At 31.4% G+C, this 22,600-nt stretch overlaps 3 protein-coding genes across 4 annotated transcripts; all 3 read left to right on the top strand.

Moving 5' to 3' along the window:
- The first annotated feature begins 201 nt into the window (after positions 1–201).
- LOC110672358 (transcription factor MYB2) lies at positions 202–1,927 on the top strand. Of its 2 annotated transcripts, none has more exons than XM_021835120.2 (3): positions 202–835; positions 968–1,100; positions 1,190–1,927. In XM_021835120.2, exons 1-3 carry the CDS (start codon positions 703–705, stop codon positions 1,680–1,682), a joined length of 759 nt encoding a protein of 252 aa, XP_021690812.2. In that variant the 5' UTR covers positions 202–702; the 3' UTR covers positions 1,683–1,927. The 2 variants fall into 2 exon arrangements, with proteins under 2 accessions (XP_021690812.2, XP_021690813.2); XM_021835121.2 differs by having other exon boundaries at positions 203–835; positions 971–1,100.
- A 605-nt stretch (positions 1,928–2,532) lies between these two features.
- LOC110672336 (uncharacterized) lies at positions 2,533–4,501 on the top strand. Its single transcript, XM_021835084.2, has 2 exons — positions 2,533–2,762; positions 4,123–4,501. Exons 1-2 carry the CDS (start codon positions 2,626–2,628, stop codon positions 4,346–4,348), a joined length of 363 nt encoding a protein of 120 aa, XP_021690776.1. The 5' UTR covers positions 2,533–2,625; the 3' UTR covers positions 4,349–4,501.
- Positions 4,502–10,767: 6,266 nt separating this feature from the next.
- LOC110672338 (agamous-like MADS-box protein MADS2) lies at positions 10,768–17,433 on the top strand. The gene is made up of 8 exons (XM_021835087.2): positions 10,768–11,313; positions 14,983–15,061; positions 15,255–15,316; positions 15,514–15,613; positions 16,261–16,302; positions 16,389–16,430; positions 16,908–17,044; positions 17,138–17,433. The coding sequence occupies exons 1-8, from the start codon at positions 11,129–11,131 to the stop codon at positions 17,220–17,222; spliced, it is 732 nt and encodes a 243-aa protein (XP_021690779.1). The 5' UTR covers positions 10,768–11,128; the 3' UTR covers positions 17,223–17,433.
- The last annotated feature ends 5,167 nt before the right edge of the window (positions 17,434–22,600 follow it).

The following is a 22,600-nucleotide window of genomic DNA, read 5'->3' as shown; positions in this document are numbered from 1 at the left end:
GCCAATTAAACTATGCCCTAACATTCCATATGCTATTTATAGTCATCCCAAAGGCCACACATAGACATAGGTGACTCATCCAACTCTGTCCCTTATCGCACATTCAAAGACCGCATTACCTTAACTGGTATCCAGAACCTTCATCATGCTTATAAAATACACATAAATCAATATTAAACAATATCTAAAGCATGCATTTAAGAATCTTTTGTTTCTACAGATGGTATGATTCCATTGGAGCAGAAGCCGTTTTCGAGGAAACATTCAACTACCCACTAGCTTTTTCGGCTGAATCAAGAATTATATACATATATCTATGCTTGGTTTGTGCTTTGGAATATGTGTAATTGGAATGCTGCACATGAGGTTAGAGACATATGCAATGTGCGATAACGAAGATTTAATAGACACAGATGTTCCTTGCTAATTGGGTTGGAGATATTGAGCTGGTAAGCACCTTGTCTGAACACTTGGACGCAAGATGATGGGGATTGGGAAGGAGGGGAATGATTAGAAGAGTTAGTGCTATTGAGATCATGCACGTCAGTTTGGTTAATGAAAAAGATTTGAAGTGACTGATTGATGAGGAGATCTTACACACACGCACACATATATAAGGGAAGGCCGGGTGCATTTTGTGTTATACAATTTGGAGACAACATATTATAGGGGAGAGTCGAAGTAAAAGAATCATTAGTAGATATGATGGGTTGGGGAGATTTTCCTCAGCAAGGGTGGAGGAAAGGTCCTTGGACTCTTGAGGAGGACAAGTTGCTCAGTGAATATGTCAAATTGCATGGAGAAGGAAGATGGAGCTCTGTGGCTAGGTGTGCAGGTAAATGTGAGAGAGCATTATTCATCAGAAAAGAACAAAAATATTTCTGTATCTGTTTACTTTGTTTGACATGAATATATATTTTTCATCTGCCTGTATTATTTTAACTTTATAATTGCTACTGGGTGCTAGTAGGTTTGAATAGGAGTGGCAAGAGCTGCAGGCTGAGGTGGGTGAATTACCTCAGGCCTGGCCTTAAGAGAGGCCAAATAACACCTCAAGAGGAAGGCATCATCATTGAACTGCATGCTCTCTGGGGCAACAAGTAACGCAACTCTCTCTTTCTTTTCTTATTCATTCTCATTCTTGCTAAAGTTTAATATTAAATTTGATATATTAATATAATATGCACAGGTGGTCGACTATTGCCAGATACTTGCCAGGGAGAACAGACAATGAGATAAAGAACTATTGGAGAACCCATTTCATGAAAAGAGAAAAATCCTCTAATCAGAAACAAGAAAAGCAAAAAGCTCAAGTTCTTAATAAAAAGTTGCAGCTACAAAAAGAACAAGAGCAGCAGAAGCAATTGGGTGTTGATAAAACGAAAGCGATCGACATTACAAATGAAGGAAAAATCCATGAGGCACAAGAAAAACAAGAGATGGTTTGCATGTACCCCACTTTGGGAGATCATTGCTTGCCTGTGATGTCTCAAGATGTTGCATCATGGGCAGATTTTGTGGTGGATGATGGACTACTTTGGGGTGGCCTGTGGAACCTGGATGATCAGGTTTGTCATACTAGTAACTGCAGCAAGATTGCCAAGCAAAATCAAGCAACAGCTTTTTCTTTTGGAGGGGGTTCAAACAATGCCTATTCTAGTACTGGAGGATACATTTTCTAAGAATTAATGATTATGAGAAACAAATCATGTTGTGCTTGTGTCTAACTGGTTTATTCTTGGTAGTTGTAACATTATTATTAATTTGAGTCAGCAGATAATAGTAATAATAATAACTGTGAATCTTGTTATGGCTTTTTCCCCCAAGATTGGCAGGTTAATTTTGCCATTAACTCTCTAATTCTGTAAGATGCTGTTTGTATTGTTACATTTTTAAATAGTAGTGACTAGTGAGTAATTCTTCCACACATGATTTGTGTCAGGCAATTTCAGTGGTAGAATGAGGGTATTCTCCCACTATATGTATGTTTGGAATTTGAATAAGTTCTTATTTTAAATAATATATATCCTTACAAATTAATAATGAAATTCAAATCATATCATTATCTATGAAGTAATACCAATATTTCAAAATATATTGACGCAAAAAGAATATAGATAATAAAAACATTGTGTCCATATATATAATTCTTGTTGTTGCCATTGTGGTTAGAAGTGGTAAGTGGTGATAATCAATTTCACGAACACGAAAAGACAGATTTTTAATTATAATTAACTTTATTCCATGTGGTTTTCGAATGCAAGGGATTTAGTTCTGGAATTAATTCATCAACAAGAATTTATAATATTCTCAATGGGGAAGTGCAATGCTGATTCAGAATCCATTAAATTTTAACATGGTTTAGTGCAGAAAACCACGGGCCAATATGAGGCCATTAAAACGAGCCCAATCACATATTTTTCAAAAGAACGGTTTGGGCCAGTCAGGTCTCGAGCCTGCAGTTGCACTACGCTTTAACCAACTCAACTGATAGTCTGGACTCTGGAGGCTGCAATCAATTGTCAAATTTATTTATTTATTTTTTATATATCACATAGCTAAAACAGGATAAGGTTATCCTCCACAGGAGGAGATATGAAACTACGATCTTGTTGAAACACGTACATGCACTATCCAACTGAGGAGGAGATGAATAATATTACAGCAAGTGAAGTGGCAGGACTTGGAGTGGGTACTTTACTCCTATGTTGCACCATTGCTGCCCCAAAGATTGATTCTTTCATCTCTAATTCACAGAGAAGGTATAAAGGAAACTTTACTACATTTCACTTCTGTTTCTGGGTTATCATCTTTGTGCCATATTACACAGAAATGATTTAGAATTTCTGTGGAAAAATTGTCCGTTGCAAAGGATCGCCCATGATTTTGGGCTTTTTTTTGGGATTGTTGTTTTTCTAGTGGTTGGTTTGAAATTCATTGCAAGCATAACTACTGTGAATGAAAATGGTTCAACAAATAGTGACGGGTAGTGATTAGTGTCCATTGCAAACGTAATAATTTCCAGTTGTAGACTTTATTAGAGGGGGGACAAAACGTCTTTAACATGGTGTATTATGGGCCATATTATTGTTGCTTGTTGAGCTGTGGAATGTTATTTGAGCTACTGAAGGGATCGTGTATCTTTGCAAGGGAAATTGAGAATGAATTTAAGATTTAAGTATTATTGTTTCTAAAGTCAGATGGGGAAAGTGAAACATAAGTGGTTCTTCAATGATCATTATGGATTATAGTTCTACAGTACTCTTTCCCCAAATTGCTGTTGTCCACGGTAAATTGATAAAATGCACAACGTTCTAGAGGTTATAACCACTGTAACCATGTTTTAGTTGTTTCATCAAAGAGAATTTGAGTTGAAATGAAGTTCTTGCAAGTCTCTACGTTTAGAGCATCATTAATCTGGTTATAAGCTATGGTAATCAGCACCATGGTTTAACAACTTTTGTTATGCTAGTATATCACATTGTTGATTGAATAGAGATGATGCTTCTTGTGGGTGACTTATGAAAAGTAGAAATATCTGTTTTGTTTCATTGGATGATATACTTTAATTTTAAATGCTGTAAACACAATTTAAGCTGTTGCAGAATTGAAATTACAAGCAAGGCAATGCCAGTGAGGTCAACTAAAGTACTACATTAGCAAATTTAGAAGTTAACTTCGTCTCCATTTCCGATAGGAGAAGTGGCATTGGTTAATACTGAAGGCATAACTAAATTTGATGAAATTAGATAGCAAATTAGCATTGACACAAGCTGAAGGCGCTAAAATTTTGGCAATCCTATCTACTTGTTGTATTTTCTATTTATTCACTTGCTCAAATTTATACATATGTCTGCAAAAACATGAAAGCCCCGAGCCTAGAGGTAGAGGTTCACCAAATTTTCACTATGTGGTTGTCAATTATATGCTGGTAGCTTAACCTGATTGATTAAGCGTTAACAATTTTCTGCTGAGACTTGATTATCCCTTGATACTGTGTAACAAATTCATCAGATAAATGAGACCAAATGTAGAAAATGAATAATACTTGTGCATTGCTAATACAAATTTTAGTAGTTACATACTGTAATTCTGCTTATGAGCAACCCCTTGAATCTGCAGCTCTCTAGGTATGTGCAAGACATGCGGGGATCTAAGGATGATAGCTTGCTCAAAATGTAAAGGAATTGGATCGGTCAAGGAAGGTGGACCATTAAGTTTTAACATGATGGACGACTTGTATCAGTCCCTTGGTGGAGAATCAAAGGCGAAAGCCTTTAAATGTACTAAATGCAGAGCTAGAGGCCATTTCTGCTGCCCTGATTGCTCTGAAGTACCATCAGTTTAATTATATGTAGATCTTGTAAAAAAACAAAAAATGCTCTCCAGAACTTGGCTATATTCTGTCCTCAAATAATTTTTTTTTTTTTTTTTTTAAAGAAAGAACTTGCTTATGTTCAAGCTTTCCTCCTTGCAATTACTATAGTTTTGGTTTCTTCTACTCTGGATTTTAGTTGGGCCATATAAAGAAAAGAAATCCACAGACCTTCCCATGCTGAATAATGGATGATCTAAGACAGCGTGTTAGAGAGTAGCTAGGCGGTAGCTAGGGAGAGAACCTTTGAAGTTTGAGGTTGGCAGCTAGGAATAGGATAGGAAGGCTGCAATTTGGATGGCATCTATCTGGGTAAGGTAAAGGTGCTTGAGAACTGCAGTCATTTATCCAAAGGCCAAAGCAATGCACATATTCAAGATTTTTTTAGCTACACCACACCTTCTTCCAAAATTGCCTCAAATTCAACACTTTGTGTGAGTGGTTTTATCATTTGGATTCAAGGAAAATTTTTACCCAAACTGTATTTATCATAAATTTAAAATATAATTATATAAAATTTATATATTATATAAATAAATTTTAAATTTATAATAAATTAAATTTAAATAAAAAAATACTGAATTCAATACACACCGACATGATTATCATGACAAGTTGAATTAGAAAGCTAGCATGCGCCAGCACTTGTAGAATGTGGAATAATTCGTACATTTTCCATGTGATATTCCTTGTTTTTTTTTAGGTATAGAATATTTTCAATAAAATAAAATTACGGATCATTTTGCAAGTCAAATCATATAAATTCACAGCGCACAATCAAAGGGTAAACATGTCAAAGTACAACAATGACGCTGTCCAATTATTATACAGTAACTTTTCTAAGCACGCAAACGACAGGCGTCAACAGTAACCGGGAGACATCCACTTTACGACCATGTCCTGCTGTCTAAGCCCGACACGTGTAACCGAGCTTAAATCACTGTTCAGATATTACGGCGTAACCGAGCGTACGGTGGCGGACTCTCCATCTTCACCTGGCACTGTTTACCAGAGCCAGTTGAAGACGGACACGTATCGAATGTGCTGTTACTATTTGACAGCTCTCAGTTTTGCAAGGTTTGAAAAAGACACGGTCTTTGGAAAGGTGCACAAGAGGCTGAGTTGTGATGTCGACACGTTTTTGCTGCTTTTGTTTAATCGATCTTTTCTTATCCAAACTCAATTCATAAAATCTATATATTAAATATTAAATATATAAATATTTTATATTTATATTTAAATCATAATAAATTAAGTTTAAACAAATTTTTTTAAAAAATTATAATTTTTTTTTTCTCTTTACTTTGATTTTTTTTTCTAAAGCTCTGAAATGCTTATTCTTTTCTACTCTTATGGAACTTGATAGAACATTTTAGGGCATGAAAATACAAAGAAGCAGCATATTAGTGAATAATATCTATTGCATATATTTTTGGTATGATTTTCTTTTTTCCTTAATTACAAAGGATTCCAACCGATCACTCTAACTGGCATTCGTTTGCCTTTCTAATATCTACAAATGGGATATGCTATTTATCCCTTTATGTTTCATTCTATAGTGTTAATTTTCTACCATTTGGTAACCCCACTATCCACTTTTTAAAAAAAATGATACTAGCATATCAAGTTTTATTATTTAATTTTGTTGGGTTTTTCAAATAATTAACTTAGTCTTATTATTAAAATGAATGACATTTTTAAATTTATTTATCATTAATTTTAATATAAAATTATTGATTAAATTATCATTTATCAACAATAAGACCTTTGTTCAGCAACAGAAATTTAAGGTAGTATTTAGTATTTTGACTTTAGTTAAAACACTGACTTTTTTATTTATATTATTCAGTGGTACAATATTTTTGACAGTATTTAAGGTTGAGAGAGTAGTTCATAAAAAGTTACCTCTACTAATTTATATAAGTAAAAGAAGCATTTTTTACATAAGTTAATAAAATATACCATTATTTTTATATTTAATAGTTAATCCAATAATTATTTTTACAGAATATTTATCCTTTAAATCACTATATAAATTACTAATCACTAATATTTAGCAGTTAAGGGCTAGTATAATAGCTGACAGTTACTAGAACAGTTAACAACTACTAAAACAACTAATATTGCTCAATAGGACTCAAATATATATACATATTTAATTATTAGATTTGTTTGGCATGTATCATTGTAAAATTATTAAAAAAATTGAAACAACTAAATGCAACCAAAGACTTGTTGATTGTGGATTCAATTCAGGCTAGCTAGCTTACTAGTACACTTGGAAGACTTCACGAGTCGCAAAAGACGGACACGTATCGAATGTGCTGTTACTATTTGACAGCTCTCAGTTTTGCAAGGTTTGAAAAAGACACGGTCTTTGGAAAGGTGCACAAGAGGCTGAGTTGTGATGTCGACACGTTTTTGCTGCTTTTGTTTAATCGATCTTTTCTTATCCAAACTCAATTCATAAAATCTATATATTAAATATTAAATATATAAATATTTTATATTTATATTTAAATCATAATAAATTAAGTTTAAACAAATTTTTTTAAAAAATTATAATTTTTTTTTTCTCTTTACTTTGATTTTTTTTTCTAAAGCTCTGAAATGCTTATTCTTTTCTACTCTTATGGAACTTGATAGAACATTTTAGGGCATGAAAATACAAAGAAGCAGCATATTAGTGAATAATATCTATTGCATATATTTTTGGTATGATTTTCTTTTTTCCTTAATTACAAAGGATTCCAACCGATCACTCTAACTGGCATTCGTTTGCCTTTCTAATATCTACAAATGGGATATGCTATTTATCCCTTTATGTTTCATTCTATAGTGTTAATTTTCTACCATTTGGTAACCCCACTATCCACTTTTTAAAAAAAATGATACTAGCATATCAAGTTTTATTATTTAATTTTGTTGGGTTTTTCAAATAATTAACTTAGTCTTATTATTAAAATGAATGACATTTTTAAATTTATTTATCATTAATTTTAATATAAAATTATTGATTAAATTATCATTTATCAACAATAAGACCTTTGTTCAGCAACAGAAATTTAAGGTAGTATTTAGTATTTTGACTTTAGTTAAAACACTGACTTTTTTATTTATATTATTCAGTGGTACAATATTTTTGACAGTATTTAAGGTTGAGAGAGTAGTTCATAAAAAGTTACCTCTACTAATTTATATAAGTAAAAGAAGCATTTTTTACATAAGTTAATAAAATATACCATTATTTTTATATTTAATAGTTAATCCAATAATTATTTTTACAGAATATTTATCCTTTAAATCACTATATAAATTACTAATCACTAATATTTAGCAGTTAAGGGCTAGTATAATAGCTGACAGTTACTAGAACAGCTAACAACTACTAAAACAACTAATATTGCTCAATAGGACTCAAATATATATACATATTTAATTATTAGATTTGTTTGGCATGTATCATTGTAAAATTATTAAAAAAATTGAAACAACTAAATGCAACCAAAGACTTGTTGATTGTGGATTCAATTCAGGCTAGCTAGCTTACTAGTACACTTGGAAGACTTCACGAGTCGCAAGCCTTCAAGGTTTAAACAATAAACCACTGCCCTGAATGGGTTGTCTTTTTAAAGATAGAGATAGTATTATATTTGCATAAAAAGTGTGGAGGAGAATCTCTCTCTCCACTCTCCTATTTCTCTCATTGAACAGTTTTAGTTGGGTTCTTGTTTTGGCCAATTTAGTGGTATACAGAAATAGTTGACGCACTAAATCAATGGAAGCCAACCATCCCTTGATACAGGACCACTTGTTCATGAATGGGATGCTTATAATACATCCCCTATAGCTTGCCTAATTTAGTAGTGAATTGCTTCCACAATATAAAAGTTGACCAAACTACCCATGCCCACATAGATGTATATTGTGTATGCTTTCTCTTATAAATCAAGAACACACCATAAACACTACTTCTTCACCTTCATCTAAGATCGGTGCCTTTTACGGCTTCCCAACAGAAAAACAATCCTAAGCATTTGCTTCTTGTAGTGGCTACAGTGCATTGCCATATGGTGATAGCTATAAATGATCACGCACATATTGCATATATAAAGTAAAATTATCTATATAGCCTTCAAAACCCTTGATTCTATAACCATTGTGGACTATGTTGAAATTTTCCTTCTTCCCTAACTGATCAATAAGAAATTATTTTGAAATGAGAGATTTGTCATTTGTCAAATCCCAATTACCTTATTTATATAGCAAGTTATGTTCATATTTTCCTCTTAATCTCACTTAACTACTACAGTACTCCTTATCTATTTTTGGCATCTTTAACCATTTTGGCATAGAATTCTTAGTGAAAAGCAGCTCTCTCCAGCTAAGGCCCCTGTGGAGAAACCCACCCCCCCACCCCCCCTCCTTTTTTTTTTTTAATTATACTCAAAACATTTTACATTTTAGAGCCAATTTTAGGCTCGACAGATAGTTGCTTTATTTAAAATTTAAAGACTTGGGGATATTAATTTTTCCATGAATGAATATGTATTGCTTGTCGTACTAAGCCTTTTTGTAATGCGTTTATGTTACGTTTAATAGGTCATAATGTGATCAATTTTCTGTTGAGATTCAATAGAAAATATGATTATATTACATTGCATTATGGCCTACCAAAAATAATCTAAGATTAATTAGTTGTCAAACGTAAGCATTACCTTAAGATTCCTACGCCACTGAAAATGTCAAGTTGCTTAAGGTAGCTAATTAGAAGATAAAGGAAAATAAAGTAAGTAGCTTAGGCAAAGCCCATGTAGGTTGGATATGTGTATACATGTAAATCAATAACTCTAGCTAGCTATTCTTGGTAATGGTCGAGTTAATTTGATAATTAAAAAGCCCTATTATATCCATCATGTTCTATGTATCTTACAATTTGATTACAACTTCCATTGACAACCTACTGTTTCTGATAGTGTTTCCACTCTCTTTAATCTTTGCATAAACATCATCACCAAGCTTCTTTATTCTTTTTTTCTTTTCATGTATTCAAAGTTAGTAACTAGTGTAATCAAAAGATGAGTGTTTGTTTCTAATAAATAAGTATATATGTTAGTGCTAATGATGATGGTTGTCGTTTTTTCAATCACAGTAAAATAATGACCTTCAAATCTAATGTCAAACAGACACTAACTCTAACTCTTTTTTTTTATGAACGTTTTTTTCATTTCTACTTAACGAATTCAAATTTGAAACTTCTCATGAGATGGCGAATTGAAATACATTTAATGTCATTTAAGAGCAGAACCAATTAATGCTGGCCCTTTTTGACACCTTTATGTTTTGGCTTGACGCTTTTGCCTGAGTTTCACTTGATGAGAAGCCACTTTTTATTTTATACTTTGATTGTAAATTTTGGAAAGGAATCTATTTTATTTGTGAATGTATATTATCACCCATTAACTTTCAACATACTAATTATTTTCTCAATTGTTCATTTATTTGTTTCCAACCCTTAAAAAATAGAAAAGAAAAATTGTATTCTATGTTGTTTAATAATTTTTAATAGAAAAATACAAATTATTTAAATTAACTTGTGCAATCTTTGATGGCTTCAATTCACCACTATCTTTCAATGTAATAAAAGGAAATAATCTCAATCAATCGATAATCCGGTTGATCTTCCTTCACCTTTAAAGTACAATAAGTAGAGAGATTTCAATAATAAGTCTCTACATCTATTTATACTAAGATTATTTATTTTATTGGTTAGGAAAAAAATTACCTAATATTTTTTTAAATCAATAGTAAATTTATCAATAATATTTTTTAAAAAAATATTATTAGATCAAGGGATATATTGTCTTTAGTAAAATAATATATATAAAAATCGACTTATAATACGATTTATCACAATAAAAAAAAAAGAAAAATACCTCAAGAACATTGAAATTAAGCAATCGTTTTTTTCTTAACTGAAATTAAGCAATGTTGTTGGGGTAATTTAATAAAATTAATATTTTATTTTCTAATTTGCCAACTAAAAAATGGTTAAAAAAAAATTAGATCGACGTTGACTTAAAACCAATGAAGAATCGACACGTATTAATCCATTTTAAGGTTGGTGACGACGTTCTGCTACTTCTAAAGACAATTAGAAAAGAGAACTCAAAATTTGTTTCAGTGAACACTGCAATCTATCACCACTCTCACATCGAGAGCGTCAACTCACTTGCCAATCCTTCTTGCCCTGACAAAGGCACGCAAGGAAGACATGGAGGCGTGTAAAACACGTTCATGGAGGCAGAGTGGACATTTTAGTTGAAAATGAACAGTAACACAAGGGAGGATTACCTGGAACTAGAAGGAACAACTAACCCTAGCTAGCTGCAATTTACTCCTGGTGATGTTAGATAGAAGCCTGAGGTTAAATATTGAATAAACGGGAAGAGCAGAGAAAAAGAGGAGAACCCAAAAACAAAACTTCTCCCTTTCTCTAGGGTTTCTTCAAAGTTTCCAACTTTCTCTTGTTTTTCACATTTTTGGTTACATTTGAGCATTGACCCATTAAAGAGAGATCAACTTGTTCATAGGAGGAGAAGAAGAAGAAGAAGAAGAAGAGAAAAGAGTAACATATATACAAATATATAAGCTTTAGATAATATAGAGATACATATGCTCATATATATATTTATATAGAAATAAAGGAGAGACAGTTCTAATTTGGTTAGTGGTTTATAATTAGATAAGGATATGGGGAGGGGAAGAGTGGAGCTGAAGAGGATAGAGAACAAGATAAACAGGCAGGTGACTTTTGCAAAGAGGAGGAATGGGTTGTTGAAGAAAGCGTATGAACTCTCTGTGCTCTGTGATGCTGAGGTCGCTCTCATCATCTTCTCTAACCGTGGCAAGCTCTATGAGTTCAGTAGCATCTCTAAGTATGATCCTTTCCCCTCTCTCTCTCTCTCTCTCTCTCTCTCTATATATATATATATATGTATTCACACACGCACACTTGCGTATATTTGTGCATAGCCCTTGAAGATGTGTGCGATCTGCTTGTTCTCTTGATTTATGCGCTCATGAACTTCAGATTTTATTTTGATTAATATGCTACAAATTAAAGCAAGCTTTAATTCTTCAACTCTTTCCGTCTCATAATTATTTTTTTTTTCTTTTTCCTTTTTGATGGCTTTTTGGAATGATAATTACTTTAATAAGGTTGAGAATTTGGTGACCTTCATGAGCTCATTTTATGGTCAATTTAGGTTTTGCTTGATCTGCTTCGTCTGATTCTTGTGAGATCTGAATCATATTTAAAGCTTTTTTTGTTCACTTGGAGATCTTTAGCTGGGCTTTCGTTGAGCTAGTTAATATTTTGGTCGATTATGTATTTATGTGAAATTCAGTAGTAGTAATAGTAGTCAGCTGACAATTTTGATCTAAAGACAGAAGCAACTTCCTTGATCAAAATTTTCATCGCTGATTTCTCCATCTTCTTCTTTTTTTTTTCTTTGTTGAAAGAAAGAAACTATGCATATATATATATATATATATATATATATATATATATATATATATATATATATATATATATGGTGTTCCCCTGATCGTTAGGTTTCGAATTTTTCCTTTTTCCTGCTTTGTCTGAAACAATTTGGCCATAACCGTTGGAGAAAAGAAGTTCTGTAGATTAGCTTGAGAACTATGATTGTAACCCATGTTTCATTTTGGGGTTTTGTGAAAGATGGAGAGATGCAGACTGAATAAAAGCCAGAGAACATGGTCATATTCATCGGTTATCTGCTAGGTATATAAAGTTCTCCCTTGTTGCTGGACTCCGTATAAAAACTTCTTTCAACGAAGCAAATTATAGGTACTTGATAAAATTAAATAATAGACTCCATCATCTTTTATAATTAATTCCTTCAGAAGAGGCTGCTGCAAGAGTATTATGGATATTTGGTTATCTTTTTTTGTATGGTTACGAGTACTATATTAAATATCCTTGCTAATTTCCTTTAAATTTTTAGTAAAATTTCATGTTTCTTCTTTTCATAAAGATATTGCAGTTTACAAAAAGTTAGAAATAATTAACCCAAAGGTTAGCCTAAGTGGCAAGTGATTTATAAAGAAAAATATTTTTTTCTTGGCAAATTCTTTACTCTTAAAGTAAATAATCCATCTTTAATTATATTGAAAAATTAGAAGCGCAAAAATAGGCTTCTGATATATATATATATATATATATATATATATAATAGTCGACATTGCCAAGAATATATAGAAATCAAACACATCTTTTGAACAACTGCTGCATGTCTTCGTTTTTAAGGTAATGAAGTATGAGTATATTCTATTGTCTGCTTAATTTCTTTCATCGGTCAAGCTTTTGTCTATTTGTTGAAAGGACCATACATTCCCCCAATGAGATGTTTGTTAATGTAGCCATAGTTCTTGGTCTACAATGAATACATGCATGTCACAATCGATTTTCTCTTCTCTTATGAGTTCTTTCTTTTGATTTAAGTAAATTTTATAACGACTAAATACTTACCTGGTTGAGTACATTTTTATTTGATGAGACATTAAGCTATACATTATAATTAATATTAACTTTTTTGTTTGATTCTTGGATTCAAAATACAATATATATGATAGAACACGTATGTAAAATAAGTGAAACTCATATACTTATATATTGAGTCAATAATAGATTAAATCTAAATAAACATTTTCTCAAAAAATTGTTAAAACATGATAGTTTGATCTTAAAATTCTGTTCAGTTAGGCACTTAACCTAATCTAATATCTAGTTGTCTCTTTTGTGATGAATGGCATATCATCTTTTATGATGCATGGCATTCAATGGTATTTTATTAAATGATCGTCCAATTTAATGACAGGAAATTTCGGTTATCTTCGTTCAGCTTGCAAGTTATATTTCTAAAATCAATTCAAGTCTATTTATAAGTTCAAGCATGAGTGCTCAAACCTATTATTTGTGATACCTGTTTTGCCCCCTTTGGTCTACAGTCCATAAAATTTCATGCTAATGTTTGTGCATATGTGTGTGATCGATGTTTAGGGTATACACTGCTGCATATGAAAGAGGAGTTCAAGATTTTTTTGCCTTTGGAAACTTAATGGGCTTAGGCAACACAATAGGACTAGCATGTATAAATCTTCTTTTAATAATAATAATCTAAAGTTGAAAAACTTTAGACCAATGTTCAGTTATGGAGCATGAGTTTCATCTAAGCCAAAGTAAGTTCATGAAATGATAGGGCATCAAACTACATGCATATAGCAAAACTATTACATTAATACAAGTTTACCATTGTTTTTAGAAAAATGAAATCTATTCTTAAAATTTTAAGATTAGTAATGTTCAATATCATGATCAAGTGATCCAAAATTTGAATCCATAAGCTAGTGATAAGGTTAAAAAAATCTTTCCTTCCTCGTTGCATAAAAGTCATCAGTTATCCACCTTCAGATTTTTGGCCATCCAACGAATTGATCCACATTTTAGCCACAAACCTTGGTTTTGCATTTATTGAACTTTCCCATCTTGAGACTTCTTTGAGTAATAATAATAATCTGTCTGCTAAGTAATTTCTCCTATGAATAATGGTAGGACTTGAACTGTAAAAAGTTGTGTATAGCATAAGATATTTGTAATCCTAGATTTGTAGATTCTTTTTCTTGAAACTCAGATTGGAAAGAAAAGGGAGTAATTAAGGGAGCAGGTGACCCACTTATCTCTTTATATATATATATATATATATATATATATATATATATATATATATATATATATATATATATATATATATACCACTAGAGAAGGCTTCTTTTGCAACAAAATCCTAGATTTACCATGCATTATAGTTGGCAACTGTCTTGTAATATAGAGAGATCGGATTAGGAAACCATTGGATCAATAGGTGAGTGATCGATAATCTATTTTGTGAGTGTCTATTTTTCTTAATTAGTGGAAGCACTATGCTAAGAAAATCTTTTTAAAAAAGAAAAGTTCATAAGGTTAAGGATGGAAAAAATAATTTAATAAACATTTGACAATAAAAATTGGGCCGTGAGGAAATAGTTCAATTCATAGGAACTAAATTACGTGGGCCTGTGGAGCCAAGTTTATAATGCTGCCCATATGATTGAAAAATATTAAATACAGGCCTCCCACAAATTTTAGTCAATTTCTCTTTGGGCCTCCTTTATCTGATTTGTTTTCAAACTCAACGCCCCGCTCCATCCTACACAATTTAGTTGAATTTTTTTTTTTTTTGGCATGTATATGTTGGTAAGATCGCATATGGATGACTAATTTGTTTGTGTTCTCATTATATTTGAGAGTTTTAATTTAATTAAAAATCATTTTCAATTTATGACAACAAAATTTTAATTCCCAAAATATAAAAAAAAAATCCTAGAAAAAAAAATGAGAGTATTCTCATGAAATGGATTAGGAATACAAAAGATAAATATGTGTTGCTTTGAGACGATGAAATATTCTGCTTCCTCTGTAGGATTTCTATATGATAATTGATAAACCTGTCCTTTCTATCTTGTTTCTGCCCTGGTTTCAGCATGCTACAGACACTGGAAAGGTATCAAAAGTGCAGCTATGGAGCGGTGGAAGTCAACAAACCTGCCAAGGAGCTCGAGGTAGTTTAAATGGTTATATTCTGTCTCCATGGATGACACTATGGAATCATCTTGCTTTTAGCAGAGTATAGGAATAGAGGCCAAGAGTTCATTATGTGTTTGTTATAGTCTGCCTTTAAAGATGCCATAGAATGAGCATGTATATTTTGTTGTTGCTGTGCTTTTCTTTTAAGATTTTGGTTTGTGTAAGCAGAGCAGCTACAGGGAGTACTTGAAATTGAAAGCTAAATTTGAGTCTCTGCAACGAACTCAGAGGTAAGAAACCTGAATATCAGGCATCTTAGATCAGTGTGTTTTATTAAATTTGCTACAAAATTTGAGATGCAAACTGATGTGATAGGGAAAAGTTTTGGTAAAGTTTCTAGCTCAATTGTAGAAATTAAATGATTGCAACTTCATTTCCGAAATTGAGAAATTTTTATTAATGAAACACCTTTGCGTTTGTGCTCCAGGAACCTTCTTGGGGAGGACTTGGGACCTCTGAACACCAAGGAGCTTGAGCAGATTGAGCGTCATTTAGAGTCATCACTGAAGCAAGTTCGGTCCACTAGGGTAAATGAATCTGTGGTCCTGCATGTTTGCTTTTACAATCACTAGAATATCTGACATGCTAACACAGCACAATCCAGAAAAGATCCCTTCTGGGTCAATGAAGCATGCATTAACGATCTCTGATGATAGAGTCAGAGGAAGCATATATGCAAGAAAGGGTAGAGAAGATCGATGCAAAGGAGAGTGGTTGTTCTAACAATAAACTAATGTTTATTATTCTGATTACGTTTCCCTGTTTTTCTTGACCCATCCTTGTATTTTCATTTTCTTTTCCAATATTTACATGTTTTTATAAAATCAATATATGACTTTTTCTATTTCACTAATTTTTTTATAAGCAAAAATTTATTAATTAATAAAATTTAGGAAAAAAAGAAAGGCTGCCTAGATACACCCAACCTAGGAATTTAAATGCTAAAAGGCAAGAACACAAAAGAGATCAAGACCTATAACAATCTGCAGAAACATAGCAGAAAAGAACAATACAATCTGACAATAACACAAAAAATTTAGGCAGATCACTCATTTGTTTGGGGACACTGTTCAGGTTTTCATGGCATTTCTCAAGTTCCCATGTATTTTTTGGAGAGAACATTGTATCTCTTTCCCAGATTTTTTTACTTTATTGATCTAAACTGCCATTGCAGACCCAGTTTATGCTTGACCAGCTCTCTGATCTTCAAAACAAGGTATTTTCAAAATTGGAGGTATAACTATAATGAATAATTCACTCTTGTGTTGCTTCCTTGCTAACTTGACTACTGTTTTGATACAGGAACAGTTGTTGCTGGAGGCTAATAGAGCTTTGACAATAAAGGTAAGAGGTTAGGCTTGTTATTTTGTGACTTGTTTTAGCCCCAGAAATACAGCATTCTATTTTCAAATTTCAGCATGCTTTGCCTGTCTATTTGGCTCCGGAAGCATTAAATGCCCTGCTTCTGTTATGCTATTCATCAATGAATCTTCCATTCCATTTTCCTTTGGAATCAGGAATCCATCTTCTTTTTACTGGATTTTTCTGATGATTAAAGCAAAGAAATGTTCAGAATTGCATGGATCCTTCAAATGAACAATATTTTCTCACAACTGAAAACTGCAAAGATAAAACAAAAGGCCATTTATAGCTCACTTCTATCGTTCAATTAGCTTCGCATCATCTTGTGAATTTCCTCTTTTAGAAGTTACTCGTTGGTCTTCCACCACTACTTAGCTTTTCAAATATTCACACTTTATTCCAATCTTCCATGACCCAAAGGGGAAAAAAATCTATGAAACTTTCATGCTTGTTTGTCAGCTGGATGAGATCAGTGCAAGGACTAACCTTCGATCCTCGTGGGAAAGCGGTGAGCAAAGCATGCCATATGGGCAGCAGCATACTCAATCTCAGGAGTTATTCCAGCCACTAGAATGCAATCCCACATTGCAAATAGGGTAAGCCTCCAACTCCAAGAAATGTATAAATTTATTTAAAGATTAGTCCACTTTGCTAATCCTGTGTTTCTTGACTTGATGCTGTGGATACAGGTACAACCCTGTAGGTACAGACCAGATGATTGCCACAACTCATGCCCAGCAAGTCAATGGGTTCATCCCAGGATGGATGCTTTGAGTTTTGTGCTTTATTATCGCCCTATTGCTCGTAAGACTTGGGTGGTATGCTTTTGCTTTCTCGATGTTTGGCAATATGTAAACGATTTCAAGAGCATTTGCGCTTCTGATACAGACATATATAAAACCTTTTAGCCATGGACCAAAAAGGCTGGTAAGCTCAAAAATGTTGCAAAAACTCCTGACTTGGTTATCTATTTTCTTCCAAACAATTCGCGCTGGTTTTAATTTTAATTTTATTACTGCTGATTTACCTCGTTGGAAAGTGGGCCGGGCTGCCCAAACAAACCTAGCCATAGTAGAGAAGGAAAAACAGCTTTCTTGGGTCTGATTGGCCCAGCTGAAATTCCATTCTGAAACTATGCTCATACTTCATGTCATGTTGAAATTTAATTTAGGAAAATAAAACCAAATTCAAATTAACAAAGTAAAAAAGAAAATAATTGTTTTAGTTTCAATAAAATTTTACAGCACAAAATCCATGATTAGAGCCTTAGAGGAGAGTATAAAGCAGCGCTCCAATTACGGCGCAGACCAGGGGGTGATGTCCATAGCAATTAGGAGCTGAATGGCCCCACAGTTTCCAAGTACCTTAACGTGTCTGTCACTTCATCACTCGGAACAAGAAGCCCAGGAACCTAAAACTAGTGGGGCGTGAATGCACGCGCCACCGGTTTAGTAATATTATTTAGTTTAGTAATGGTGAATTCCTGAGTTTCTCTATTTAGTAATGAATAAAATAAGTTTGCTATTCACAGTAAGAGGTCTTTGGAATTTCGCATTTTCTTTTAATAATATTTTATTATTGAGAAAGGATAAGAACTTGATTCCATATTTAGATAATGGTGTTAATTTTATATTTCATGCCTGATTTGGACCATCGTTTTGAAATTTGAATCCAGAAAAATTTATTCAACTTTCTTCCTTTTGTTAATTTCTCCATTTGAGGCCTATCATTAGCTTTTACTTTTTATTTATTTTGCGATTTTCATGGCAAGGTGCGTCAGCTGAGCATGGGTTCTTATCATTCATAAGCCAAATTAACCAAACTTGAAACTCCTAGTCCATAATATTAAGAAGCAAGTTACGAATAAATAATACTTTTGCTGAGATTATTATTTAAGAATGAATGTTATAATTTTATTTTATATACTAAACAAAAATCACTCTATAAGGTCTTTTGTGATCTTATATCGGTTGTAAACAATGTACGTATGTAGCTTATATGGAAATAAGAACCTTATTAAAATTGTCATGATTTTAATAAGTGTCTATGTCCGTCGCTAAACCCTGTGTGTGTCTACCTCTGGACAAAAAAAAAGCATAACTTAAGTGAAAACAAAAGTGAGGCTGAGTGTCTTGGTGTGGCCCTGGTTGAGGTCCGCGAGTGGGCGTGCCTAGGGCCTAATCTTTCGGAATCTCACATCAGTTATGGACAGCGTACGTATGTGGCTTATATGAAAATAAAGAACTTATTAAAATTGTTATGATTTTAACAAACATCTATTTCCGTCGCTTAATCGTAAAATATTTTAAGTTGACCAATCATTTTCTCCCTCATTCAATATTTTAAGGAATAAAAAAAAGGTTAGCATTATGAGATGCTTCATTTTCAGAAGCATGCTTCTTTTTACGCAAAGTTTGATTTTTCGCAGTGCTTAGTATATATAGTAATCAATTCGCTTGTAGAGCTAGGAACAAAGGGCTGAACCAGGCCATGCCTATGTCTTTTGTGGTTAGCGCACATCAAAAACAGGCTGAACAAAAGGTTCCGTCGCCAAATCGTTCCCAATCTACAACAAAACCCAAAAGCAAGCTATTTACAGCCTACCTCAAAGAAGGGTAGAGGAAAGCCGAAACGAAAACTTAATCCCTGGATTAATAAGAAAAGAGAGAGAAAAACCTCTCTTTAGTCTGAGAGCATCAAAATTCTTGGGAAAAAAACCTAGACACATATAATAAATTAACAAAAGGAAAGCAAAATTAATGGTAATTATTCCTTGCAGATAATGCATCTTAGAACTTTATCAATTTGCTTGATGAGGGTTAAATTATTTGCAGCAAAAGGAGGAATAGCAAGAATTGAGGATCATAGCACATTATATTATTAATAATAAGGCATGAGGAGAACACTCGCATAAAAATTAATTACTAATAGTTTCCATTATAGTGTCACTGAAGAGGGATTAAGAATCTTTCTTTCTTTGGTGCTTGTTTATTTATCTATTTTTCAAAACTATTTTCACCACCCCTTTTTCCTTCTGTTGGGTAGAATTGGAATCCCAGCTTTGTTTGATGTAAGTTCTCTCGTACAGCCATTAAGAAATTGACACCCACATATTTAGAGGGAGTGGGTGGCGGCCTTCATTCCTCTCCATCAAAAAGATTCCTCCAATAAATGCTACATTCAAAGAAATTATATACATATACATATATATATATATATATATAAAGACAGAGATCAAATACTAAGTTTTTGTTTGCCAAATACCCTTGAATCATATTATAGGTGCCATTTAATTTCTAATATGTAACATAAAAATAATTATTATTTTATTAATATAAATAATATATATATATTATTTTATTTATTAATTTTTACAAAATTTTTATAACAGTAAAAGATGAAATAATTTATTTAATATTATTAGAATTCATTTTTTCTATTTTTAATTCATCACTCTAATTTTACTATCTTTGTAATATCTATTTTTTATTTTTTAAAATTATTAAATTATGTTTTTTTAGATTATTTATTTATCTATTTTAATAATAAAATAAATAATATAATATAATAAATTAATAATTATATATTTATTTTAATAATAAAATAAATTATAAAATATATTTATTTTATATGTTAACCGGAACCGTTATACATGATTTATCAAATATTTAATATAAATTAATTATTAGTTAAAAGTATCGATTATGAGATATTATATTAATTATATCTAACAACTAAATCAAATAGATTTTAAGTCTTGTTTTTGTCAAATAGGTACTATTTTATTGTTAGCTATTAGTATAAATGAAAACATGCTTCGTCAGTCTCAAAAAAACAGCAATTTATTGAAAAATAACAACGGCCACTATACATTATTTCGGCCCTGGATAATGTCTCCCTGTAGGGTTAACCAGTAAAATATATATTTAGGATGGGATCAAAATACCTGTAAATTTAACTTAGATAATAAAATTTAGATAAATTATACAATATGTTAAAAATACATGCTCTTTCACTCACATATATTTATGAATCAATTTTATATTTATGCAAATAAAAGGGAAAAAAATAAAAATTAGCACTTTTGAATATACCCAATAATTTTCTTAAAATTTGAGTCTTCCTCTCTTTTTTATAAAAGAGAAATTAAAAAGTAATAATTTTGGCCAATTGCATTATAATACATACATAAATAAAATATTTTTTTACTTATTTTTGAAAGGAAACTCTTGGGTCTTTGAGCATTTGCAAAGAAAATGGTCCCCATTGTCCCTTTATCTTGTTTTATAATAATAATAATAATTTTTTTTTTTGCTTTAATTCTCTTATATATTATCTATAATGACAAAGAGAATGGTCCCCATATGTTATGGAGATAGGTAGAGTTTTGTACGAGGTAATTGTATAGTCCAAGGTAGAAGGTTGGGCATCATGGTCCCAGGATTACTTGATGTTAAGCTTCACACAGGAGCACAAGGTACAAAATGGTTGTCTAAAATAATATATGAGAAGTGGACCACTTCCACTAAAAAAATGTTACAATCCAAATGCTAAAGAAACAATCCCAAATATAAATAATTTGGAATTGGACCACATCGTTATGCACATGAATTGTGGTATAATTTCAGGCCTAATGTCGGCTAAATCAACTCTATATCTATAATTCTACAATCCCTAATTACCCCTTTGCGTGTTTTATTTATTTTTCTAGTTTCTGTTTGGAATAAGGGAAAAGGGTAAAGATTTTCTTGTAAAATCTTGCCTGCAGGGGACAATATGAGTGAGGTTCCACCACATCTTTGCTTCTCTTTCAACAAAACACTACTCCATCATCAAACTTGCTTCATTTGCATTTTTCAGGATTCTGGTTGAATTATATGTATTATTACTTGTTTTAATTATGGATAAACAAGTTCTAAAAAAAAATTATGAATAAATAAGAACCCTTATATATTAGACTCTTTCACCTGTTATATCAATTACAAAAGCAAGAAAATAAAAACACCATAATCCCTTTATAATTTTTTTTTAAAAAAAATAAAACTTTATAATTTTATTTAATATTTTTAATTTTATCTGAAATTTCAAAATATACAAAAAATATTATCCAAATTTCTTGAAATTCTGAAAACTCATTGCAATTTTATCTAATTATTGTTCGATATATTCTTTCACTCCATTTTCTAGCTAATCCAACCAAACTTCATTTTGATATCCATCATGCATCAAAATTCTTAGTAATTTGATCAAATCAGATGGTTTTAGTTGCACACTTTTTCTCCTCGTTACCATAAAATCTCATTATTATTTGATATTCAGTAGTTATAAAAATACAATTATGGGAATCAATAAAAGTGGTAATTTTTTTATTTTTCAATGATAACTATAACCAAATTGATAAATAGAATTTAAATTTTGATTGACAAAAATTAGATAAATTTTAAATAACTTTTGTTGAATATATATATATATATATATATATATATATATATATATCTATCTGTTTAGAGGAATCTCATCATACTTGTGTTGAAATTAAAATTAGAGTACTTACCAAAGATATGGATCTCAATTTTTAATAGTAATACTTCCTGATTCGCTAAGCAAACCGATGATATTGACCATAATAAAATCTTTATAAAATTGAAATACACATATTTATCAACCAACATTTTGCAAAGGTAATGTATGTGATGCATTCACAATGGCCACTATATTTTGCGTACATTAAATAAATGGTAAAAGTATTTAAAATTTGATATAACAAATAAATATTAAACTTATTTATGTTAGATAAAATTGATATATATTAAAAGAGTGTATTTGATTCAACTTATGAAAATCAGCTTATAAGAATCTAATATTTATAAGTTAATTTGAGTTTATAAATATTTAAAATTTTAAGCAGTTACTTATTTAGTTAAAGTGTTTATAAGTGATTAATAAATAGTTGACGTGTTTGGTAAAAAATAATTTATAAGCATATTTATTATTAAAATGATGAAAAATAATAAGTATAATATAATAAAATATTTGATTAAATTAATTTATAAATATAAAATTTATAAATATTAAAATAAAATATTAATCTTCTGCTTATTTTTTTACATATTTAAACATAAAAAAAATTATTTCATCATTATTATCTTTTA

This window comes from Hevea brasiliensis, chromosome 16 (genome assembly GCF_030052815.1).
Source record: "Hevea brasiliensis isolate MT/VB/25A 57/8 chromosome 16, ASM3005281v1, whole genome shotgun sequence".
Taxonomy (NCBI): Eukaryota; Viridiplantae; Streptophyta; class Magnoliopsida; order Malpighiales; family Euphorbiaceae; genus Hevea; species Hevea brasiliensis.
Note: the sequence above shows the minus strand (reverse complement) of the source record. Positions and strands in the feature narration are given on the sequence as shown.

What these genes read in the sequence shown, in the direction of transcription:
- LOC110672358 (XM_021835120.2), top strand. Translation starts at nt 703, where the DNA reads ATGATGGGTTGGGGAGATTTTCCTCAGCAAGGGTGGAGGAAAGGTCCT. An exon ending in CTCTGTGGCTAGGTGTGCAG is followed by an intron (nt 836 to 967) that starts GTAAATGTGAGA and finishes ACTGGGTGCTAG; the next exon opens with TAGGTTTGAATAGGAGTGGC. An exon ending in CATGCTCTCTGGGGCAACAA is followed by an intron (nt 1,101 to 1,189) that starts GTAACGCAACTC and finishes TAATATGCACAG; the next exon opens with GTGGTCGACTATTGCCAGAT.
- LOC110672336 (XM_021835084.2), top strand. Translation starts at nt 2,626, where the DNA reads ATGCACTATCCAACTGAGGAGGAGATGAATAATATTACAGCAAGTGAA. An exon ending in ATCTCTAATTCACAGAGAAG is followed by an intron (nt 2,763 to 4,122) that starts GTATAAAGGAAA and finishes TTGAATCTGCAG; the next exon opens with CTCTCTAGGTATGTGCAAGA.
- LOC110672338 (XM_021835087.2), top strand. Translation starts at nt 11,129, where the DNA reads ATGGGGAGGGGAAGAGTGGAGCTGAAGAGGATAGAGAACAAGATAAAC. An exon ending in AACCTGCCAAGGAGCTCGAG is followed by an intron (nt 15,062 to 15,254) that starts GTAGTTTAAATG and finishes TTGTGTAAGCAG; the next exon opens with AGCAGCTACAGGGAGTACTT. An exon ending in ATAGAGCTTTGACAATAAAG is followed by an intron (nt 16,431 to 16,907) that starts GTAAGAGGTTAG and finishes CTTGTTTGTCAG; the next exon opens with CTGGATGAGATCAGTGCAAG.